The 24,882-nt window shown below is 37.5% G+C and overlaps 2 protein-coding genes across 12 annotated transcripts in view; one reads left to right on the top strand and one right to left on the bottom strand.

Annotated features, from left to right (window-relative positions):
• Nucleotides 1-24,882, bottom strand: part of HERC4 (HECT and RLD domain containing E3 ubiquitin protein ligase 4) — a 198,922-nt gene that overhangs the window by 12,610 nt on the left and 161,430 nt on the right. For all 11 annotated transcript variants that reach the window (XM_077125130.1, XM_077125123.1, XM_077125121.1 and 8 more), the window contains 3 exons: nt 8,921-9,087; nt 8,218-8,284; nt 4,788-4,870 (listed from right to left, as the gene is read on the bottom strand). In XM_077125130.1, the coding sequence (XP_076981245.1) occupies nt 4,788-4,870; nt 8,218-8,284; nt 8,921-9,087 (317 nt within the window). The remainder of the gene's footprint in view (nt 1-4,787; nt 4,871-8,217; nt 8,285-8,920; nt 9,088-24,882) is intronic.
• The window catches only part of SIRT1 (sirtuin 1), a 180,103-nt gene that overhangs the window by 139,092 nt on the left and 16,129 nt on the right, over nt 1-24,882 (top strand). The window lies entirely within an intron of this gene.

The following is a 24,882-nucleotide window of genomic DNA, read 5'->3' as shown; positions in this document are numbered from 1 at the left end:
TTTTTCTTGGGTTTCAAGGAATCTTTTAGGATAATAATTAACAGTTATAAATGTAATTTCTTTGCAAATTATATATATATAATCATATACACATATACGCAAACACTTCTGATTCTCTTCTGCCCTGTTATGGTACAAAAGGAAAGGGGCCTTAAGCACAAGTGCCTAAATTGTCTTTATTTGCCAACATACTTTTTGTCTACACTATTCTTCATTATCTAACTAGAACTGATAGTTTAAAAAACTAAAATAGGTCTTAAATTATTTCTAAACTTAATCTATGTGAAAGAATAGTTTTTAAAATTAAAAATTTAAAGTATTTGCCAAACAATAAAAACTTTTAAAAACAGAAAAGATATCTTTCCAAACCATGGTTTGGAAAAAATCTTGCAAAAAGATTTCTGAAACCAAGATTTTTTTAAAATCAAGGGCAGCTAAAAGCATCTAAAATTCTTTGCATTTTTAAAACAGTTTTATTTTATCAAAGTAAAACATATACATAGTTTAAAATATCAAATAGTAATAGTCACGATAGCCAACGATTACTGAGCTGAACATGTGCTGGTACTATACTAAGCATTTTACTATTATTGCCTCATTTAATCCTCAAAATACCCCAGTGAAGTAGGTACAATTACCACCTCATTTTACAGATAAAGAAAATGACACATGGAACGTCAGCTAACCTAAAGTTACATAGCTTCTAATTAGTATAATCAGGATTACAATTATTTGGATCAAGTCCCAGGCAATAGCCACTACCAACAAGCTTGCCTAAAGGGTTTTAACAAAATAGAAGAAAAAACCAATTCTCTGCCCTGTACCTCTACATCTGAAATTCCTGCTATTCAAAGGCAACTATTTAACTCTTTCTGTTATTCCTTCATTTTCAGTTTCAAACATTATCCAATACTGAATATCTATTGTGAAAAGCGAGGCTATACCTTTTATCTAATTGCCCCACTTTCATTTCCCCTCCCCCCACTCCCATTATATTTATATAACAATTTTTGGTTATATATTCACTTTTTGCATTATTCTGATTATAAATACTATTCACAGCCAAGCTACAGAGTGTTCTACTTCATCCCCAACTCCTCCAACGGAAATGTCAATCTCCTCTAGACTTACTCAACTCCATTAGGCAGTATCAGCTCCATTTTTCTCCTGGCCACAATCCCCCTGGAGCGCTCTGTCCTTCTGATCTAACCTGGACTGGCTGCTCTTTATAGCTCTTCTACATAGCCGGTGCTCTGGCAGAAGGAACTCTCTTTTGCCTCTCTCCTGTGTTGGATCCTGTTTTTGTTTTTATTCCATGCCTTTCACTTTCTAGATTTAATTCCAAGTTTGGTAGAATATATCATCCAGTAACTTACTGAGAAAAATGGATTAAAAGTAAATTCTCTGAGACTGTGCATGATGAAAATATTTCTATATACTGTTCTGGTTTGCTAGCTGCCGGAATGCAAAACACCAGAAATGGAATGGCTTTTAAAAAGGGGAATTTAATGAGTTGCTAGTTTACAGTTCTAAGGCTGAGAAAATGTCCCAATTAATACAAGTCGATAGAAATGTCCAATCAAAGGAATCCAGGGAAAGATACCTTGCTTCAAGAAGGGCAATGAAGTTCAGCGTTTCTCTCTCATCTGGAAAGGCACATGGCGAACACAGTCACAGTTTCTCTCTCGGCTGGAAGGGCATATGGTGAATATGGCGTCATCTGCTAGCTTTCTCTCCTGGCTTCCTATTTCATGAAGCTCCCCAGGAGGCGTCTTCCTTCTTCATCTCCAAAGGTCGCTGGCTGGTGGACTCTCTGCTTCGTAGTGTTGCTCTCTCTGAATGCAACCTTGGGGGATATTGGGGAGAACACCTTTCTCTAGGCTCCACCCTCTCCAAGCATTGGGGCTGCACCCGGCCCCTGTCATCTCTGGGGCACATGCTCAACCCCTCCATGTGGTGGCAGCCAGGCTCTCCCCAAACCCCAAGGAATGCGCTTCACCTTCTCCAAGGCCTGAGGCGCATGACTCTTCCACTGCAACAGGTGGAAGGCCCATTCTCTGCCTTTAGGGCAAACTCACCCTCTCCACTTGCTTGGGTGGGTCCGCTCTCCTGGCCCGAGGCTTCTTGACTTCAGACCTCAGCCTCCATGGTTTTGTCTCTGAAGTTATTTTTCCTCCAGTGTGTCCCTTCTCTGAACTCCTCAGTCCAGACTGGCATTGACTCGATTTATACAGGTCCCACAGCACTCTCGTCGGCTTTCTATGCAGTAGTGTTGGATCATGCCCATCAGACATAAGGAGTTTCCACAAATTTTTCCTGGATAACTCCATGTCCGATCCTGGCTTTCTCTGAAATGTCTGACTGGTTTCACATTTGGTTAAATTCACACACAGGGCACTATACTCTGGGGTCTCCCTTTCTGTAGGCCCAGAATTTTCCAGAACTTCAATTTCTGGTTTCTTTGTACCCAAGAGTTCAGTTCTCAGCTTATCTTTTCCTGTCACATTTCACTATAAGCTACAAGGAGAAACCAGGCTGCACTTTCGACATTTAATTTGGAAATCTCTTCTGCTAAATATTCAAGTTCATGGCTTTTAAAATCTGCCTTCCAGCCAATAACATTAGTCAACTTTGCCAGATTATCTGCCATTTTAAAACAAGGATCGCCTTCCTTCCAGTTTGCAATAACACGTGCCTCATTTTTGTCTAAGGTCTCATCAGAGGTATCTTCAGAGTCTACATTTCTACCAACCGTCTCTTCAAAGCATCCTAGGCCTTCTCCATCAAGCTTCTCACAACTCTTCCAACATCTTTCCCTTATCCATTTAAAAAGCCGTTCCAACACGTTTGGTATTTGCAAACTGCAGAAGCAGCACCCCACTCTCCGGTACCAAAATCTGTTCTAGTCTGCTAGCTGCTGGAATGCAATACATCAAAACGGAATGGCTTTTAACAAGGGGAATTTAATGAGTTGCTAGTTTACAGTTCTAAGGCCGAGAAAATGTCCCAATTAAAACAAGTCTATAGAAATGTCCAATCAAAGACATCCAGGGAAAGATACCTTGGTTCAAGAAAGCCGATGAAGTTCAGGGTTTCTCTCTCAAGTGAGAAGGCACATGGAGAACACAGTCAAGACTTCTCTCTCAGCTGGAAGGGCACATGGCGAATACGGCATCATGTGCTAGCTTTCTTGCCTGGCTTCCAGTTTCATGAAGCTCCCTGGGAGGCGTTTTGCTTCTTCATCTCCAAAGGTCACTAGCTGGTGGACTCTCTGCTTTGTGGTGCTGCAGCATTCTCTGCTCTCTCTGAATCTCTCATTCTCCAAAATATTTCCTCTTTTATAGGACTCCAATAAACCAATCAAGACCCACCCAAATGGGTGGAGACATGTCATCCCCTCATCCAGTTTAACAACCATTCTTGACTAAATCATATCAGCCAGGGAGATGATCTCATTACAGTTTCAAATATACAGTATTGAATAGGGATTATTCTACCTTTATGAAATGGGATTTATATTAAAACATGATTTTCTTAGGGGGCATACTTCCTTTCAAACCAGCACATATACCTACTTGAGAGTTTGATTATAGAATTCTAAGTTAAATGTCATTTTTGCCCAGAATTTTGATCTTGGAGATTCCAGTGTTGTTCTTTAGAAGTCTGATGCTATTCTGATTCTTAATTCTCTATATTCAGCCTACTTTTTTTTTCCAGAAACTTTTGGGATCCTTTTTTCTCTGAGAATTTGGAAATTTTAAGAAATTTGCCTTGTTATGGATCAATTTTCATTTTCCAAGCTTTTAACCTTGGAAGGAACGTCATTCGGTTCCAGAAATTTTCTTTGATAAGTTTCATTTGTCCCATTTTCCTCCCATTTGTTTGATGAGTTTCATTTGTTCCATTTTTCCAATGAACTTTTTTTTTCCTGATTTTTAAGAGTATCCATTTGGATGTCACATTTATCATTTGAGGATACTGATTTCAGTTTCTTTTTAATTTTCGTTCTTCATCTTTCATTGCTTCTGTTTCATTGATATTCTTCTGGACTGCTTTTTTTTTTTTTTTTTTTTTTTTTTTGTCTTTCCTTAAATGTCTACTGACCTTAGGCTATCCATTCCTGTTTAAAGTTTGGCAGTTTCCCCTAAGGATGAATCCTCCAACATACACTGTCAAGGGGAAGGGAAAACTAAACTTTCACTTAGTCTCCCTGTTTTCAGTTCAGCTCCTTGCCCTTGGCTGTTCCTAGGTGTCTGCAAATTCAGTCTCTTTACTTCAATCTCTATGGAAGATAAATTTCCAATCTTCTGCCCAGGATAGAAAGGGGCATTTGACAGGCTATTAGGGTGCTAAGAGAAATGCGTTTCTAACTGCTTCTTATAACAGCCCATTTTTCTGTTTCCAGCATTCCCCCAAGCTCCATACACTTTCCCAGGTTCTCTGAATTCTGCAGTGTGAACTGGCTGGCTTCTTAACTCCTGCTAGTCCATCTTATAATGCAATGTTCTCTGGTTGGCTGAAATAATTAGCACTGTTTTCAGGCTTCCAAAGCTGTATTGCTGTCGTCTGCCCTCCCTTCGCTTGGTCCTTGTTATTTATGATCTTTTTATCCCTTTACTGATGCTTTAAAGGGATCAGGAGTGAAAGGCACATTACTTCTTCGCTAATCAATTCAAAAACTAAGTTTTATCCGACTAAAAACTTAAGGTAGTGACACGTTTCTAAATAAAGAAGAAAATACCTACTGAATTCTATTACTACCACTGATGCTGCTATAATTCACTTACCGATTTTGTTTATTAACAGCTGTGTCTGCACCATTTAGAACCAGCTCTTTCACTTCTGTTGCACCAAAGTTTTCAACTGTGATCTATTAATTAAAATTTTAAAAAAAGTCAGCATCAAGGGCAAAGACACAAATGGACATTTGCACACCAATGTTTATAGCAACGTTATTTATAATTGCAAAGAGATGGAAACAGCCAAAATCTCCATCAACAGACGAGTGGCTAAACAAACTGTGGTATATACATACGATGGAATATTATGCAGCTTTAAGACAGGATAAACTTATGAAGCATGTAATAACATGGATGGACCTAGAGAACATTATGCTGAGTGAGTCTAGTCAAAAACTAAAAGACAAATACTGTATGGTCCCACTGATGTGAACCGACATTTGAGAATAAACTTGGAATATGTCATTGGTAACAGAGTCCAGCAGGAGTTAGAAACAGGGTAAGATAATGGGTAATTGGAGCTGAAGGGATACAGACTGTGCAGCAGGACTACATACAAAAACTCTAAAATGGACAACACAATAATACCTAATTGAAAAGTAATCATGTTAAAACACTGAATGAAGCTGCATCTGAGCTTTTTTTTTGTTTTTGTTGTTTTTTTTTGTTTTTTGTTTGTTTTTGTCTGTCTGGTTGTTTTTTTTTTGTTTTTACTATTATTATTACTTTTATTTTTTTTCTCTATATTAACATTCTATATCTTTTTCTGTTGTGTTGCTAGTTCTTCTAAACCAATGCAAATGTACTAAGAAACGATGATCATGCATCTATGTGATGATGTTAAGAATTACTGATTGCATATGTAGAATGGTATGATTTCTAAATGTTGGGTTAATTTCTTTTTTTTTCTTTTTTCCGTTAATTAATAATAAAAAAAAAAGTCAGCATCAGACTCAGCACTTAAGAGTATTTTATAATCTATTAGGACAATCTAGAACAATTAGTATAATTTTTCTTGTTAAATACAAAAACAAATAAATTAAGTAAAATTTTGCTACCATAAGCTTAGTTTTTAATTCTAAATATACCCACAACTAGGAATTTCCATCATCTCCAGAAGTCTGAAATACTCTCTTGACTAATTATAAATTATCAAGTGTCTAGTTAGTTAACAGGAAACTGAGCATTGATTGTGCATAGAACTTTAGAATAGTTACTATAGGAGTAAAATTTAAGGGAGGATATTTTCTTTGGACAAGTGATATAATCAAGTGTAAAAGTGCATTCAGCTTAAAACAGCTATGCATTCTTTCCATATGACAACTGATACTTCTGTATTTTTCATATTTGCCTTGTTGCATGCTTGACCATAGGCAGTTTTTCCAGTCAATGATATTAATTTGGTTTATAAAGAAAGTTCACAATTTTGAAGTTTTTTTTGGCATGTGCAGGCTCCGGGAATCAAACCGGGGTCTCAGACATTTCAGGCAAGAATTCTACCACTGAGCTACCCCTTGCACTGCCCAATAATTTTGAAACTTTTGATGCTCTTTACAAATCTGTTAATTTTCCTACAAATATTACAATTCCAACCTATGTGCCTTTTCTCTTTCTATTCCCTCTTTTTAGTATATTATATTCTTTTATTGGTAACATTTGTTTAGTGCCAGCTATCTATAAAACTCCATGGCAAGAATGGGATGATGAGATACAGCAATGAATACATCCCTGCTCTGGAGTTTACTATCTAATAAAAAAGGAAAAATGTGATATGTAATCAACTTATTATAATAAAGTAATTCTATAATACAGACATAAAATTTTATGAGAGCAAAGAGGAAAAAAGAAAACCTTAATTCAAACTACAGGTAATATGAACGACTTTGAGGAAGAAATGCCCTAAAAGATAAGTAGGATTCTGAAAGATAAGGAGGGAGTGGGGTTTCAGACAGAGTACATAAACTGAACAAAAGGATAGATATGAGAGTAAATATAAAATTCTGAAAATGAACTGCAAGTAGCCTTAAAAATGAGAAGGTTAAGGTATATGAAAGTATACTGTGTGATATAACAAAACTCTGTATGAATGAATGGAAGTTAGAAACCGAGATTATAAATGCCTTTGAACTCCATTCTAAAACTATGCTCCGCAAGCAATAAAAAGTCACCAAAAATCTCTGAAAAGGAAATGGTAGTGTGAAGGAATATGTAAATTATCATAATTCTTGAATGCAAAGAAATGTCATTTAGAGATATAGTTCTCTAATATACTAAGAGTTCCTGCTGAGTGCTTGGATCCTAATTTATCAGAGAATTGAGATGATCAATTAAGATCCAAGGACAAGTGATACGGAATTCAGTGAATAAACTGAAAAGGGGCACCCAAATTTCATAGTAAAGGGTGGGTAAATGTGGCTCAGTGGCAAAAGAGAAAGTTGGAGACCCAGGTTTGATTCCTAGGGCCTGCCCATGCAAAAAAAAAAGGCGGTGGGGTTGGAGAATTTCATAGCAAATAGTGAAAAAAGTCCAAGGAGGGCTTTTCCTTGAAAAAAATTAATTAAAAAAAAAATAGAAAGTTAAAGAAAACAGAAGGTTTAATATTTTCCCAAAAGTCTACTTTATAATATTCAAATCACTTCCTCTGAAGTACCCTATCATTATTCTTACTGATTTTCTCTCTCTCTCCTTTTTTGGGTACACGGGTTAGAATCGAAACCAGGGTCTCCTGCATGGCAGGTGACAATTCCACCACTGAACTACTCCTGGCAAACTCTTGCTGATTTTCTTTTAACTGCCAACTAGTTAAATGCTGCCAGGTCTTCATTTGTCCAAGACTTTGTATGTGAATGAAGCAGTTATTCAATATCCTTTCACTGACTTAACAAAACTGTTTCTTTTACAAGATTTGCAATTTCACTTTCCAAACAGCAACCCAACAAATTTGCATTTGTATTGTGGTATGACATCCAACAGAGTGATGAAAATGAGATCGCCAAGGATAAATGCTAATGCGAAGAAGAAAGGATGTCAGAATGGAAAATGATCTTTTAAGTGTTAAATTCATTAGTGAATATCCCCATGTTATCATAATCTTTTGCTTCTCTAAGCATTCTCGTAAATGAAAACTCAAACATGTTTATGTGGATAAACAGGACAATCCCTGCACTTGTAGAGATCTTTAACTTAAAGGTAAAGTGCAAAGGCTTTGAAATTGCAGAGCTAGGTACATACTGCTTATCACATAAAGACTTTTCAGTTTTTTTCATTTGTAAAAAGGGGGTAAGAATACCAACCCCATTGGATTATGAGGAGTAAATGAAATATTGCAGGTATTGTGCTAGCACATAGTAAATGCTCAATAAACGTAAGCTAAAGCGTTCTTTAAAAATTCTATCTATCAAAAAAAAAATCATAAAGCAAAGCTGTTAAATAAAAGGAGTGACAAATAATCAGGCTATCCCATGTCTTTCCATCTTACCGTAAAATTAAGACAAAATGTATCCTCTATATCATCTTCTGGATAATCAAGTAATTGTTGCATGCTCCTGCCAAACAAAATATATGCTCCTTTGAGGTAAAATGTCACTGGGTATTTTGACTATTTTGCTTATGAATAAGTACGTATTTTTCATTCAATTTTTGATAAAACACTACCATTAATTTTTACTTTCGTATTTGTTTCATAATAGCAGATGTACAATGGCAACCTTATAAACAACTCTGAGGAGGGAGAAAAAAAATCACTCTAATGTTTTTAAGCCCTTCCTCTGAATACAGAAAAATAAGGATATACCCATTTTCATCATTTATCCTTATTTCTATGCATTTTTATTCCATTTTATGCAATATGTAAGACATTTTACATATTCCAGCTAGGAATGAAGATATCAGAATTAACAACCCAAATATATCATTTTTCTGTTTTTAGGAAATATTACCTTTCTCAATTATTTGTTATTCACAAACTACAGATAAAACACTAAAAATTTAGCACATGGTTTTTTATACTCATAGTTTTCTCAAAACACAATCTTTAATATGAGTGATACAATGGGCTTTACTAGAAGGCCTTTAGTTTATTTTGGAAATTTAACAACAACAACAAGATAATTATTCCTAGAGGGAAAGCTTTCCCCATATCCTGCTCCCAAACCCCACCCTTGTCACTTTTTAAAACTAACCTGCCAACATCAGGCACAAGTTCTTTCAAATCATCTAGGGTTGGCTTCTTTTTCAGCAGTTTCTTATATAATGCCAAAGGAAAATGGAGGTCCACAATAGTAAAATTATAAATTGCTAATCCACAGATAACACCAATCAAATGGAACAAATCACTGTCTTCAAACGTCTAAAAATATAAAAGAAAAAAAAGTAAATACTTGAAGTCCTCCATATTAAAACATTAAAATTTTTTTCTGTCCATAAGAACAACATGCTTTGTAGCAGAAAATGTTGAAAACACAGTAAAAAAGTGATGTATCAGAAGAAAACAGTTCATCCTCATTCCTCACCCTGGGATAATATCACAGTTAGTATTTCTGCACATAATGTACCAATGTATTCCCTAATACTTAAAAAAATAAAATCTTGCTGATATATTATATATGTGTGTGTGTGTGTGTGTGTATATACATTATATATGTAAGTTCTCAGTTGAATTTTTTCAAGGAATATAAGCATTTTACATGTGTTAAACAGTAAGTTATAAGTGCAATGATAAACTTTTTTTAATTTAAAAATAGCATACACTCAAAATTTGGAAAAATTTTTAAAAAGCCTCAAAAATAAAATAAACACTTATAATCCTCAAAACAATGATTTTAAGGAATATTTTTGTGCATTTCTGTCTACTTTAAGTTCAGAAAAAAATGTATTCAAGGCTTATTTCATTTTTCTAATTAAAACATAAGCATTTTCCTGTATTATCACTTTTAGAACATGACTTTTAAAGGCTACATATTACAGATATAGAAGTACCATGATTTGCTAAACCTGTTTTATTACAGATGGAAATTTGGATTATTAAAACACTGAAACTAATGTTTATCTTTTTTCCCATCTACTTAGAGAAGGAAAATTCTGTAAGCATGACAGTTATTAGACATGGGCTCCAGGCCTGGTTCAATCATATCCTAGCCATAGTGTTTTCAAGGAAGATTAAAAATGTTATTTATCTCATATGTTTGTTGTGAGGTGTAAAAGGGATAATACAAGTAAAATGGTTTTAACATAGTTCCTGAAGGATGTAGTAAAGGCTCAACAAATCCTAGGTAAATTAAAAATAAGAAGGGCATAATTTTTGCATAAGTTTTTGTTCATGGTTTGGAATATTTCTTTAAAAATTCTGCTTCCTAAGGAAGAATTCCTAAGTCAAAGAATATTTAAGTATGCTGCTAACTATTTTTCTCATTAACTGTTTCAGCTTATAATGCCACTTGGTAGTCCAAGAAAATGTCTCTCTCTCTCCAAATTCTCATTTGTACATAGACACCACACAGATACACATTTTTGTCTGAGTCTAAAAATGATGCTTTATTTTAGTATACATTTTTTGACTCCTAGTAATGCTGAAAATTAGGGATTTGTGAGTGCTTGTGAAGTTCTTCTTATATATTTATATTTTAATTATTCATATACCTCAAGGTATTAGCTTGTGTCATATTTATTACATATATCCTAGTCTGTTATATGCTTTTTAATTTTGTTTTGTTATGAATAAATGTCACATTTTTCAGTGATCAAATTAATCTTTTTCCTTTGAGAAGCCCTATATTTTAAGTTTATAAAGTCCTTCTTAAATAGAATAGATTGAATAATGTGTTAATCTCTTCCTCCTGAAACCACTCTAAATGAGAATAAAGGAATAAAATGGTATAAACCCACAAGAAAAAAGAAAATAAGGGAGGGCTGGCAATAAAAGGATGTTAACAAAATTTTTAAAAATGAAAAGGAGATGAATGTTAACTGTATTTGGTAAAGGAGATAAAACTGAAATACTAGTTTGCAGGAGAAAAGCCACTGAAAAGCAAGCTAATTTGTGCTGCAGGTTCAGGAACCAGAAGACGCTCAATAACTCTAAGGTCAGGGGTAGCCCAGCTAAATCAGGTGGTAAACCATAAGACTCTGTAAGTCAGAGGTACTAAAATGAGGTTGAAAATAGTAAACTGGTTACAAAAGCCTTCTGGTGAGACTGAACCAAAGAGGATGTGCAATCTAGGCCAGCTGGTGTCAGGATGCTGTACTGAAAACAGAAGGATCAAAAGAAGATCTGTGGAGTGCATCATGGTGGCTCAGCAGGTAGAGTTCTCGCCTGACAAGCCAGAGACCCAGGTTCGATTCCCAGTGCCTGTTCATGTAAAAAAAGAAAAAAAAAGGGAAAAGAAGGTCTATGGGTACACAGGTGGTTCAGTGGTATGCTTGCCTTCCATGTGGAAGATCTGGGTTTGATTCCCAGACCATGCACCAAAAAAATAATAATAATAATAATAGAAAAATAAAGGAAGGTCTTCACAGTGAACAATGAAACTCCTACCCTCCCTTTCCTGTGTTCAGCTGCCAGAGTTATCTTTCTTGAAGACCCCCAGGAAAAACAAAACAAAATGACATATGCTTAAAAGTAATAATTCTACGGATAGCACAATAAATCACAAAATGCACACACCCAAACACAAAAAGTATCTAGGCAGCTTTTTAGTGCTGCACTCTTAAATGTGAACAGTCAAGAATCATAAGCAAAAAAAAAAGTATTGTAGGAAAGAAAACTTTAAAAAATGGGGGAGAGGATAATAATATCCTCAGAAAGATAAGAAAAGATATTATATCTTGGAAAATGGATTGAATCTCGTCAAAAAATAACATACAAAGGTGAGAATACTGAAAATGCAGAACAGGGAAACCCAAATCTCTGTTCCTCCAAAAGGCAACGAATAAGCAGGCAACAATGGTCAGAATCAACTATTTGAGAATTCTTTAATCTAATTTTAAAACTTACAACAAGGGAATGCTTAATGAATTAAGAAGTTGTTGAATTTCAGTAAGAGAGCACTATGGTGTCTTAACAGACCCACTTACTATCCTATACTCCCCAGTAGCCATGAAGACAACAGCCTAGATAACTGGTGCAGGCTGCTATTACAAGAGGGAGCAATACAGACCTAATTCTCAAAGAATTTTTTTTTCTCTTGCCTTTGTGGTAGTTTGGAGTTGTTATGTAACCCAGAAAAAACCATCTTCTTTTAATCCATTCTTGTGTAGGTAGACCTGTTGTAGGTGGGACCTTTTCATTACGTTGCTTCAACTGAGATGTGACCCATCCAATTCAAGGTGGGTCTTAATCCTTTATTGGAGCCCTTTATGAGAGGATAAAAGGCACAAACACAGGGAGAGAGAATTTAAAGTGAAATGCCTGGAGATGCTAAGAACCCACAGAAGCTCAGAGACAAAGCCACTGAAAGCATTAGCTGAAAGCAACAGAACCCAGCAGTGAAGGACCAGCATCCATGCAGGTCATGTGCCTTCCCCACTTGACAGAGGAAACTTGGATGCCAATAGCCTTTCCTCAGAGAAGGAATCTTCTTCTTGATGCCTTAATTTAGACATTTTTAAGGCCTTAGAACTGTAAATTTTAAGCTAATAAAACCCTATTGTAAAAAACGAATCCATTTCTGGTATACTGAATTCCTGCAGCTTTAGCAAACCAAAACGCCCTTCCACTTGGCTCCCTAAAGGACTGGCTAGAGGGCTTGCCTTTTGTTTTGCCTGCCTCAGAGTCTCCACAGGGCTGAAAGGACTTCCTCGTCAGCAATTGTCAAAAGTATTAAAAGGCAAATATATTAGCACAGTCAACTGGGACAGAGAATGGAAAAACAGATTAAAAAAAATGATCCAACTATACTGCTGTTTACAAGAGACTCACTTTAGAGTTAAAGAAACAAACAGGCTGAAAACAGAAGGATGGAAAAATTATTCTATACAAAGAGTAACCAAAAAAGAGTTGGAGTGGATAAACTAATAAGAGACACAATAGACTCTAAGTTAAACATTGTTACAAGAAAAAAATGACATTGTATATTACTAAAAAGGTCAGTTTATAAAGAAGATAAACCAATTATAAACACATATGCTCCTAAGGAAGAGTCCAAAAATAAACACAACAAATACTGACAGAATTGACAAGAGAAATAGTTCTACAGTATTAGCTGGAAACTTCAATTGAAAGTTGAAGTTTCCAGCTAATACTGAAAACATCACTTTCAATAACAGATAGAACATCTAGACAGAAAATCAGTTCAGTCTGAGAAACTGAACAACACTAAACAATAGATTTAGACATATGTGGCACTCTCCACCCAATAAGAGCAGAATACATCATCTTCTCAAGTGCACATGGAACATTCTCCAGGAGAGGGTATATGCTAAGCTTACAAAACAAGTACCAACAAATTAAAAAAAAAAAAAAATTTAAGCATGCAAAGTATCCTCTCTTGTTACCCGGGGGGGAATACCTCAGTGACACGGTGGTGAAAAGAATTTTGTTGATCTTGCAGGTGGCGTTCAGAAATCAGCTTTATTAAGCATGGACCAAGACATAAGCAGGCACAGCACCCTTTCAGGTGGGCTCAGCCTGAGCAGGCTGGCCCCTTCCTCCCAGAGCCAAACCCTTTTCTACTGCCGCAGTTGGGCACGGTGTGCACACTTATGCTGAGGTGGCCTTATGTACTGCGCATGCTTACTGTGAGATGGCCTTATGTCTCTATACCATGCATGCTCTCCTTCGCTCCCCCTTGCAATAACTGACCTAGTAATCTTGTCCCTTGACCGAACTGTGCGGCTCAGTGGTTTGGCTCAGAACATTCTATTTCCAGCCTCAGCCCGAACCTCACAGCCCCCACTTCGATATCCTCCTCCACCCCTCCCTACCTATTTCTTACCTAACACTCTGACCACAGTGGCATGAAACTAGAAATCAGTAACAGAGGAAATCAAGAAAATTTGCAAATATGTGGGAATTAAACAATACACTCTTAAATGAACAATTGGTCAAAGAAGTAATCACAAGGGAAATAAGAATACACTTTGAGTAGAATGGAAACAAAAACACAACATACCAAAAGTTATGGAATGCAAATGAAGCAATGTCCAGAAGGAAATAAATAACTGTAAACATGTAAATTAAAAAAAAAATCTTGAATCAATAACATAACAAGAAAGAAGGAAATAATGGATTAAAGTGGGGATAAATAAAATTGAGAATAGAAAAATAATGCAGAGAACAAAACCAAAAGGTAGTTCTCCAAAAAGATTAGTAGAACCTTTAGGAAGTATGACCAAGAGAAAAAGAAGATTAATTACTAACATCAGAAATGAAAAACAGGATATTACTGCTGATCCTTAGAAAAAAGAGAAAAAAGTTCAGGGTCAGATGGCATCACAGTGAATTGAAAGAATTAACACCAGCTATTCTCAAACTCCTCCAAAAAACAGAAGAAAAGGAAACATTCCCTTATTCATTGTATAAGGTCACTATTACCATGATACCAAAGCCATATGAAAGATCACAGGAAATGAAAACTATAGTCCAAAATCCCTTAAAAGTAACAGATGTAAAAATGCTCAACAAAATACAAACAAACCAAATTCAATAGCATATTAAGGATTATACATATGGAACAGTGGAATTTACCTCAGGAATGCTAGGATGGCTCCACACATGAAAATCAATGAATTTACTCCCTTAATAGAACAAGTGGAAAAAATTCAAATGATCACTTAAATTGATACACAAAAAGCATCTGACAAAATTGAGCACCCTTTCTTGATAAAAACACTCAGAAAATAGGAACATAAGGGAACTTCTTTGACACAATAAAGGGCATATTGGCAAAACCCACAGCTAACATGACACTCAACAGTGAAAGACTTCCCCCTAACATGAAGAAGAAGACAAGTATGCCCACTATATCACTGTTATTCAACAAGCATTGTACCAGAAGTTCTAGCAAAAGCAATTAGGCCAGGAAAAGAAATAAAAGGCATCCAAATTGGAAAAGAAGTAAAACTATCCCTATTCACATATATAGAAAATACAGAAGACTTGAAAAGACTTGCTAATAAATGGACAAGATTAAACAAAAAATCAGTGGTGATTCTATATACCAGCGATGAACAACCTGCAAAGGAAATAAAGAAAAACAATTTCATCCAAAATAACATCTAAAAGAATAAAATATGTAGGGAAAAATTAACTTTAGGTAGATGGCAGAGTAGGGAGCTTCAAAACTCAGCTTGTACTCCAGGGCAGCTAAGTAAACAGTCAAGAACTGAAACAACTGTTTGGTGGTGCTGGAGACCAGAGGAACATTGTACACCATACAGGGAAGAGCAGAAGAGACTGGCAATCTGCAGCGAGGAGCTATGAGTAAAACTCTACATATTGTGGAGGTTAATGCCCATCCCCCCAATATCACAGCAGGCCACACTACCATCCAGTCTCTAAATATAAACAAAAGTCCTCTTCCCCCAAATGGGAGTGGGATGGGGGAGAACACAATCACAGCTTTTGATTAGCAGATAGAGATCACTGGATCCTGGTTCTGAGATACAATTTTACCCCAATCCTAACGAAAGCAGCTGGCAGCCACTATTCCAATCACACCCCTGATGGGGTGGAGTTAGCTGAGACTTGAAGGCACAGTATAACCTTGGGATTGTGGGGAATAGTTTCCTGAAGCGTGCCATCTGCAGGGCAGGCCAGGAAAGCACAGATTCAGAGAGCCACAAAAAAGAGGCCCTTTCGGGTCTCTTCCTTAGAGCACTTTGGGACAGATCTATGCTCCCTTTGTGAGTCCCTGGCCCTGTTCTGAGTAAGAAAAACTGACTTGGGAACATATTCTCCAGAGTGACCCATCTGCCAGAATTTGTCCACCAGGCAAAAGCAGCTAGAGACAATGAAGAGAGTGTTAAAAAAGTATAGCCCATGCATAGCTAGACACAGGAACCCAAGTCCATAAACTCAGGGCAGAATGCAAGCCAATGAGAAGTACTGAATACCAACGTGCCCCCAGGAGGAGCTTCCAAAAAGAAGGATTAAGGAGGGAGTGGGAGAACCTACTTATCACCCAAAAGGAGCAAGTAGCCAGGAAGTAACTGTCCAAATAAACCATTTGGGGATCCAGAACCAGGTAAGTTCAGTACAATGCCTAGGGACGTGAGGGATAATAAGACTGAGAAACTAGTCAAAGACTGAGTATTTCTGTTTGTGTCTCCTGGTACCCATCCACAACCCTCGAGGGAAACAGCAGTGGGTGGCCTGATCCTTACTAGGGAGGTGGATGCTGACTAGGACAGCCATGGGGGTACTTCACTCCAACTACAGAGGGAGATACAGCCCAATACTAAGCCAGATGTTGGCTGGTGAAGAAAGAATGCGGGATCTTATGGTTTCAGCCCCTCCTGGGCAGACACCACTGGGTACCACTGTTTTGACCTCCTCAAGGAGAATCTAGCAAAGAGCCAAAGCAGCCTTTTATAGGGCTGAAGGAATGAGCAGATGAAGAGCACAATCTTCAGGGCAGATAAGAAAGTGCTGGAGGGTGGTGGTTGCTTGTTAAGAGTTGTTCCAGCTACTTTCACAGGCCGCACTGGGCTGGGCTATACCCTCTAAGAGAGTATGTGGCCCTTTTTTTGACTGGGAAGTACTGAGGATCCAACTGTCAAGGAAGTACCTTAATATAAACCCAACAAAAATAAAATCCTAGACAAGAGGGAAAACAACCTTCAGAATAAAGCCATCACAATATTCAGACAAACAGCTATCAGCAAAAAATCATGAGGCCTACTAAAATGCAGGAACATACAGACCAAAGGACAAAATTTTAGTCAGAGGGGACACAGAGTCTGGTACAACTAATCAAAGATGTTCACACAAATCTGCCAAACAAATTGAACACAATAGCTAAAGAGGTAAAGGATACCAAGAAGAGACTGAATGAGCATAAAAGGAGAATTTGAAAGAATACATAGACAAAAATAACATCTCACGGAAATGAGGCATGTTCTAGTTTGCTAGCTGCCAGAATGCAACACAGCAGAGATGGATTGGCTTTTAATAAAAGGGGATCTATTTTGTTTGTTCTTCAGAGGAAAGGCAGCTAACTTTCCACTGAGGTTCTTTATTACGTGGAAGGCACAGGACGGTCTCTGCTGGTCTTCTCTCCAGGCCCCTGGGTTCCAACATCTTTCCCCAGGGTAACTTCTTTATGCATCTCCAAAGGCCTGGGCTGAGCTGCGAGTGCTGAGATGAGGAATGCCGAGCTGCTTAGGCTGTGCTACATTGCGCTCTCTCATTTAAGCACCAGCCAATTAAGTCAAATGTTACTCATTGCAGCAGACACGCCTGCTAGCCAACTGCTGATGTAATTAGCAACAGATGAGGTTCACCTACCATTGGCTCATGTCCACAGCAACAGAACTAGGTGCCTTCACCTGGCCAAGTTGACAAATGAATCTAACTACCACAAGGCACTACACATGAAATTACAAACACACTGGAAACATAGACCAGCAGATTTGAAAAGGAAGAAAGGATTAGCAAACTAGGGGACAGGATCCAAATTCAAACAGACAAAAGAACAGATGGAAAAAGGATGGAAAAATTTAAGCACAGTCTCAGGGAAATAGCTGAGAACATGAAAAGTGCATGAACATAAACATCATGGGTGTCCCAGAAGTAGAAGAGAAAGGAAAACAGTCTGAAAGAATATTTGAGGAAATAATGGCTGAAAACTGTCCAATCCTTATAAAAGATATAAATATGCATATCAAAGAAGCCCAAAATATTCCATTCCTTGCCTTCTTTACAACCTCCCTCAATTCACTGATTTGATTTTTGATGAAGCTTTCCTTGTCTGTTTGAATATTCTGAGTTAATTGTTTCAACTTCTGTAGCTCATTTGAGTTATTGGTTTGTTCCTTTGACTGGGCTATATCTTCAATTTTCTAGTATGATTAGTTATTTTTTGGTGGCATCTAGGCATTTAATTACCTTAATTAGTTTATTCTGGAGATTTTTTTTTCACTTTTTTTACCTAGGATTTTCTTGCTGGATGACTTTGTTGTTTATCTGTTCTCTGACATTCAGTTCAGCTCATTCCGGACCTCTAGCTTAGGTTTTGCTTAACAGATCAGAATTTTTCAGTTCTTGTTTTCTTGTTTCTTGCCCTGTCTGTATGGTACCTTTATCCCCCCTTAGAAGGAGGAAAGAGTCATCTGCATCAGTTTTCCCTGAGGGTGAGACCCAGGAGATTGAAAGGCTTTCCTATGAAGCCTCTGGGCGTTCCATTTTTCCTATCCTGCCCAGTATGTGGTGCTTGTCTGTCTGCAGGTCCCATCAGCATAATGTGATACGGTACCTTTAACTTCAGCAAACTATCCCTGCTGGGAGTGTGGTAGAGACAGAGGAGAGGTTGTAGTCTGGTTTTAATTGCTTCACTTTTTCAGGCCATGGGGTCTGAACTCCTTGAGGGAGGGATTCCACCTGAGCTGGGTCCCACCCCTCTCCTGGGGAAGGCACAGGCTCCAGACAAACCCTCAAACAAGCTTAATTCTGCCTATGCCTGGGGCAGTGGAGCCTGAGAAGTCTTGCAGCTGCATCCAAAGAACAGTCAAGCCGTAGAAACACAACCACTAAAATGAAGGAGAAAAATCCTTTTCAGAGCAGGACCCCCGTTCCTCAGGTTTGCCGATCAAGAGCTTAAGTTGGTACATTGCTCTGTGTTTCTCCAGGTCCTATGTGCCACCTCCCTTCCTTCAGGGCTCAGACCTTTTCAAATCCAAAAAACCGTTTTTTTTTTTTCTTTTTCTCTCAGCCCTTGCCCCCTCTGCGCCGGAGGCAAAAACGAGCAACCTGTGTTGTTACTCGAGGTTCAGCTGAGCTGGGGGCTTATTTCTAGTAGTCAGAATTTGTTAATTAATTCCACTATTGGAGTTTGGTTGCACTCAGTCCCTGCTGCTGGTAAACTCTCTTTCCTTTCCCTTCCAGGAAACAGCCTTTGGTGGAGGGGCGCTGGCTGCTGTGGCTTGGGAAACTCATGGTTCTGGGTGGGCTAGCAGCTGGTCCAGTGGTCCAGACTGTGTATGCTGTGTGTACAGTCACTGACGTGGCCCCAGCAGTTGTTCTGTACTGTTCCTGGCTATTTATTAGCTGCTCTGGAGGATGAACAAAATCCCACATCTCGCTAAGCTGCCATCTTGGCCCCCCTTTATCCTCTCCTTCCCCAAAATATTCCAAAAAGAATACATCCAAATAGAACCGACATAAGACACATCCTAATCAAACTGTCAAATACCAAAGAGAAGAACAGAATTTAGAAAACAGTAAAAGAAAAGTGATTCATTATATAAAAGGGAAGCCACATAAGGCTAAATGCTGAATACTTCATAGGTACCATGACAGCAAAAAGGTGTTAGATGATCTATTTAAGATACTGAAAGAGAAAAATGGCCAGCCAAAAATTCTTTATCCTCCAAAGCTGTTCTTCAAAAGTGAGGGAGATATGAAATATTCACAGATAAACAGAAGCTAAGAGAGTTTGTTAACAAACAAAAAACCTGTGCCACAAGAAATATGAAAGGAATGCTACAGGCTGAAACAAAAGGGCAGGAGGGAGAGGCTTGTAGGAGAGTACAGAAATGAAGAGTATCAATAAGGCTAACAAAAATGGTAAAGAGAAAAATAATAGATCTGACAAAAAAAAGCACCAAAGGATAAAATGGTTAAAGTAAGGATAGCTTTTAGAGTACTAACATTGAATGTTAATGGATTAAACTCCCTAAACAAAGGACAAAGATTGGTAGAATGGATAAAAAAAATATGAGCCACCTATAGCTGTTTACAATGATTCATTTTAGGTCCAAAGATACAAATAAGTTGAAAGTGAATGGAATTGGAAGTGAAAGGATGGAAAAGATACTCTATGAAGGCAGTAACCAATAAAAAGCTGGACAGTTAGACATAGTAAAAGCAGATAAAACAAATTTTAAATGCAAAAATGTAACAAGAGATAAAGAAGGATATTATATACCAATAAAAGGGACAATTCACAAAGAAGAAACAATAATCATAAATATATATGGACCTAATTAAGATACCCCAAGCTACATAAGGCAAACACTAGAAAAGCTGAAGGGAGCAACAGATGTATCAACAATAACAGTAGAGACTTCAACACACTACTCTCTTCAACAGACAGATCATCTAAACAGAGGATCAATAAGGAAATAGAGAACCTAAATAATATGATAAATGAACTAGACCTAACAGACGTATATAAGAACACTGTACCCCAAAACAAGAGGATTTACATTTCTCTCAAGTACTCAAGGAATATTCTCTGTAGTAGACCACATGCTGGGGCACAAAACAGGTATTAATAAATTTCAAAAGACTGAAATTATACAAAACACTCTCTAATCATAATTGGAATGAAACTGGAAATCAATAACAAGAGAAATGGAAAATTAACAAATACATGGAGGTTAAACAACACAATCAACCAGTGGGTCAAAAGAGAAACCATAAGAGAAATCAGTAAATATCTTGAAATGAATAAAAATGAGAATAAAACATATCAAAACTTATGGATGCAGTTAAGACAGCTTTGAAAGGGAAAATTTTTTCTAGTCTGCAATGCTTGTATTAAAAAAGAAGAAAAAGCTAAAAACAGAGACCTAACTGAGCACCTGGAGAAACTAAAGAAAGAAAAGCAAATTAATCACAAAGCAAGCAGAAAGAAAGAACTAACGAAGATTAGAGCAGAAATAAATTAAATGAAGAACACAAAAACAATAGAGAGAATTAATAAAACCAAAAGTTGGTTCTTTGAGATATCAAAAAAATTTGACAAACCCTTAGCTAGAATGAGAAAGATAAAAAGAGAGAGGATGCAAATAAATAAAATCAGAAATGAGTAGGTAATCATTACCATGGACCCTGTAGAAACAGTAAAGATTATTAGAGGATACTAAGAACAACCATACGCCAACAAATTAGACAATTTAGATGAAATGGATAATTTCCTAGAAACACATGAACATACTGCCTTAACTCAAGAAGAAAAAGAAGACCTCAACAAACCAACCATAAGCAAAGAGATTGAATCAATCAATAAAAAACTTCCAACAGAGAAAAGCCTAGGATTACATGGTTTCACGCAGGAATTTTACCAATCACTCCAAGTAGAATTAAAACCAATTCTTCTCAACCTGTTCCAAAAAATTGGAGAGGAGGGAACACTACCTAAAACATTCTATGAAGCCAACATTAACTTTATCAAAGCCTGATAGAGATACTACAACAAAACAAAACTGCAGACCAATGTTTCTAATGAAAATAGACACAAAAATCCTCAATAAAATACATGCAAATCCAATCCAATGGCACATTAGAAGAATTATACACTATGACCAAGGAGGTTTTATTACAGGTATGCAAGGTGGTTCAAAATGGGAAACCAATTACTGTAATATACACCACAATAACCAATCAAAAGGGAAAAAACATGATTACCTCAATTGATGCAGAAAGTACATATGACAAAGTTCAGCATTCTTTCATAACAGAAACTCTTCAAAAGGTAGGAATCGAAGGAAACTTCCTCAACATGATAAAGGGCACATATGAAAAAACCCACAGTTAACACTGTACTCAACAGTGAGACTGAAAGCTTTCCCTCTAAGATGAGGAACAAGACAAGGATGCCCACTGTCAACAACTGGGCAAGAAAAGTAAAAGGTACCTAAATTGGAAAGAAGTAGTAAAACTCTTACTACTTGCAGATAACATGAGCATATATTTAGAAAATCCCAACAAAACTACAACAAAGCTACTTGAGCTAATAAATGTGTTCAGCAAAGTGGTGGGATACAAGATCAATAAAAATCAACAGGATTTCGAGGGTGAGGGTCCAAGATGGCGGCTTAGTAATGTGTGCGTTTTAGTTCGCCCTCCAGAACAACTATTAAATAACCAGAAACAGTACAGAACAGCTCCCAGAGCCACAATAGTGACCAGACACACAGCATACCCCAGTCTGGACCAGCTGGACCGGCTGCGAGTCTCTGGAACCATGAGTTCCCCAAAGCCACGAGGGCCGGCGCTTGGTGCCCCTCCCCGACAGGCGGCTTCCCAGAGGGAAAGGAAAGACACTCTAACAGTAGCAGGGACTGAGTCCAACCAAACACCAATTGTGGCATTAATAAACAAATTCTGACTACTAAAAATAGGTCCCCAGCTCTTGGCGAAACTGGTCAAGGCGGAGGTTGCTTATTGGGCTAACCAAAAAAGAGGAAAGGGGACGAAATGGAGGTTTTTGTGGCTGTTTCTACAGAGGCTTGGCTGCCTCTGGATTCAGCGGTGGGACTTTCGGGCTGCAACTGCCCCAGGCATAGGCAGAAACGGACTGCTTTCAGGGCTATCTCCGGCCTGAGCCTTCCCCAGGGAAGGGGTGAAGTGCAACTCAGATGGAATACCTCTCTCAAGGAATTCAGAACCCAGGGCTTGGCAATTTGAAGCCATTAAAACCAGCCTAAAACCTCTCCTCTGTCTCCACCACGCCCCCAGCAGAGAGAGTCTTCCAAAGTTAAAGGAGCCACAACATCTCTTGCTGGTGGGACCCGCAGGCAGACAAGCACCACATATTGGGCAGGATAAGAAAAACAGAGCACAGAGACTTCACAGGAAAGACTTTCAAACTGCTGGGTCTCACCCTCAGAGAAAACTGAGGCAGGTGACTCCTTCCCCCTGATAGGAGGCCAGTTTAGTCCGGGAAAACCTGGCTGGAGTCTGCAATACCTACGTAGACCCTCCTAAGGGTGGGGAGGGAAAAGGCACCCTACAAGCAGGACAAGAAACAAGAAAACAAGAACTGAAAAATTATCCTCTGTTAAACAAAACCTAAGCTAGAGGTGCAGAAAAAGCTGAACTGAAGGTCAAAGAACAGATAGACAACAAACTCATCTAGCAAGAAAACCCTAGGTAAGATAAGTGAAAGCAATCTCCAGAATAAACTAATTAAGGTAATTAAACGTCGAGATGCCAGCAAAAAATAACAAATCACACCAGGAAAATTAAAGATATGGCCCAGTCAAAGGAATAAACCAATGGTTCAAATGAGATACAGGAGCTGAAACAATTAATTCAGAATATACGAACAGAAATGGAAAACCTCATCAAAAACTAAATCAATGAATTGAGGGAGGACATGAAGAAGGCAAGGACTGAACAAAAAGAAGAAATGGAAAGTCTGAAAAAACAAATCACAGAACTTACGGGAATGAAATTTCAAGAGACAGAGGTTAGGATTAGTGAACTGGAGGATGCAACACCTGAAATACAAAAAGAATCAGAAACTATAGGGAAAAGAATGGAAAAATTTGAACAGGGGATCAGGGAACTGAAGGACAATATGAAGCACACAAATATATGTGTTGTGGGTGTCCGAGAAGGAGAAGAGAAGGGAAAAGGAGGAGAAAAACTAATGGAAGAAATTATCACTGAAAATTTCCCAACTCTTACGAAAGACTTAAAATTACACATTCAAGAAGTGCAGTGCACCCTAAAGAGAATAGATCCAAACAGATGTTCTCCAAGACACTACTAGTCAGAATGTCAGAGGTCAAAGAGAAAGAGAGGATCTTGAAAGCAGCAAGAGAAAAGCAATCCATCACATACAAGGGAAACCCAATAAGACTATGTGTAGATTTCTCAGCAGAAACCATGGAGGAGAGAAGACAGTGGGATGATATATTTAAACTAGTAAAAGAGAAAAACTGCCAACCAAGAATTCTATACACAGCAAAATTGTCCTTCAAAAATGAGGGAGAAATTAAAACATTCTCAGGCAAAAAGTCACTGAGAGAATTTGTGACCAAGAGACCAGCTCTGCAAGGAATACTAAAGGGAGCACTAGAGACAGATATGAAAAGACAGAAGAGAGAGGTGTGGAGAAGAGTGTAGAAAGAAGGAAAATTAGATAAGACAAATAAAATACAAAAGGCAAAATGGTAGAGGAAAGTACTACCCAAACAGTAATAACACTAAATGTTAATGGACTGAACTCCCCAATCAAAAGAAACAGACTGGTAGAATGGATTAAAAAACAGGATCCTTCTATATGTTGTCTACAGGAAACACATCTTAGACCCAAAGATAAATACAGGTTGAAAGGGAAGGGCTGGGAAAAGATATTTCATGCAAATAACAACCAGAAAAGAGCAGAAGTAGCTATACTAATATCCAACAAATTAGACTTCAAATGTAAAACAGTTAAAAGAGACAGAGAAGGATACTATGTACTAATAAAAGGAACAATTCAACAAGAAGACATAATAATCATAAATATTTATGCACCAAACCAGAATGCCCCAAAATACGTGAGGAATACACTGCAAACACTGAAAAGGGAAATAGACACATCTACCATAACAGTTGGAGACTTCAATTCCCCACTCTCATCAATGGACAGAACATCTAGGCAGAGGATCAATAAAGAAACAGAGAATTTGAATATTACAATAAATGAGCTAGACTTAACAGACATTTATAGGACATTACACCCCACAACAGCAGGATACACCTTTTTCTCAAGCGCTCATGGATCATTCTCAAAGATAGACCATATGCTGGGTCACAAAGTAAGTCTCAACAAATTTAAAACAATTGAAATCATACACAACACTTTCTCGGATCATTAAGGAATGAAGTTGGAAATCAATAATAGGCGGAGTGCTAGAAAATTCACAAATACGTGGAGGGTCAACAACACATTCTTAAACAACCAGTGGGTCAAGGAAGAAATTACAAGAAAAATCAGTAAATATCTCAAGATAAATGAAAATGAAAACACAACATATCAAAACTTATGGGACGCAGCTAGACAGCGCTAAGAGGGAAATTTATTGCTGCAAATGCCTATATCAAAAAAGAAGGGCAAAAATTCAGGAATTAACTGTCCACTTGGAAGAACTGGAGAAAGAACAGCAAACTAACCCCAAAGCAACAAAAGGAAAGAAATAACAAAGATTAGAGCAGAAATAAATGAAATTGAGAACATGAAAACAATAGAGAAAATCAATAAGACCAGAAGTT

Source organism: Tamandua tetradactyla, chromosome 13 (assembly GCF_023851605.1).
Source record: "Tamandua tetradactyla isolate mTamTet1 chromosome 13, mTamTet1.pri, whole genome shotgun sequence".
In the NCBI taxonomy this organism is placed as follows: Eukaryota; Metazoa; Chordata; class Mammalia; order Pilosa; family Myrmecophagidae; genus Tamandua; species Tamandua tetradactyla.
The sequence above is the reverse complement of the archived record's forward strand: the minus strand, read 5'-3'. Positions and strand labels throughout refer to the sequence as shown.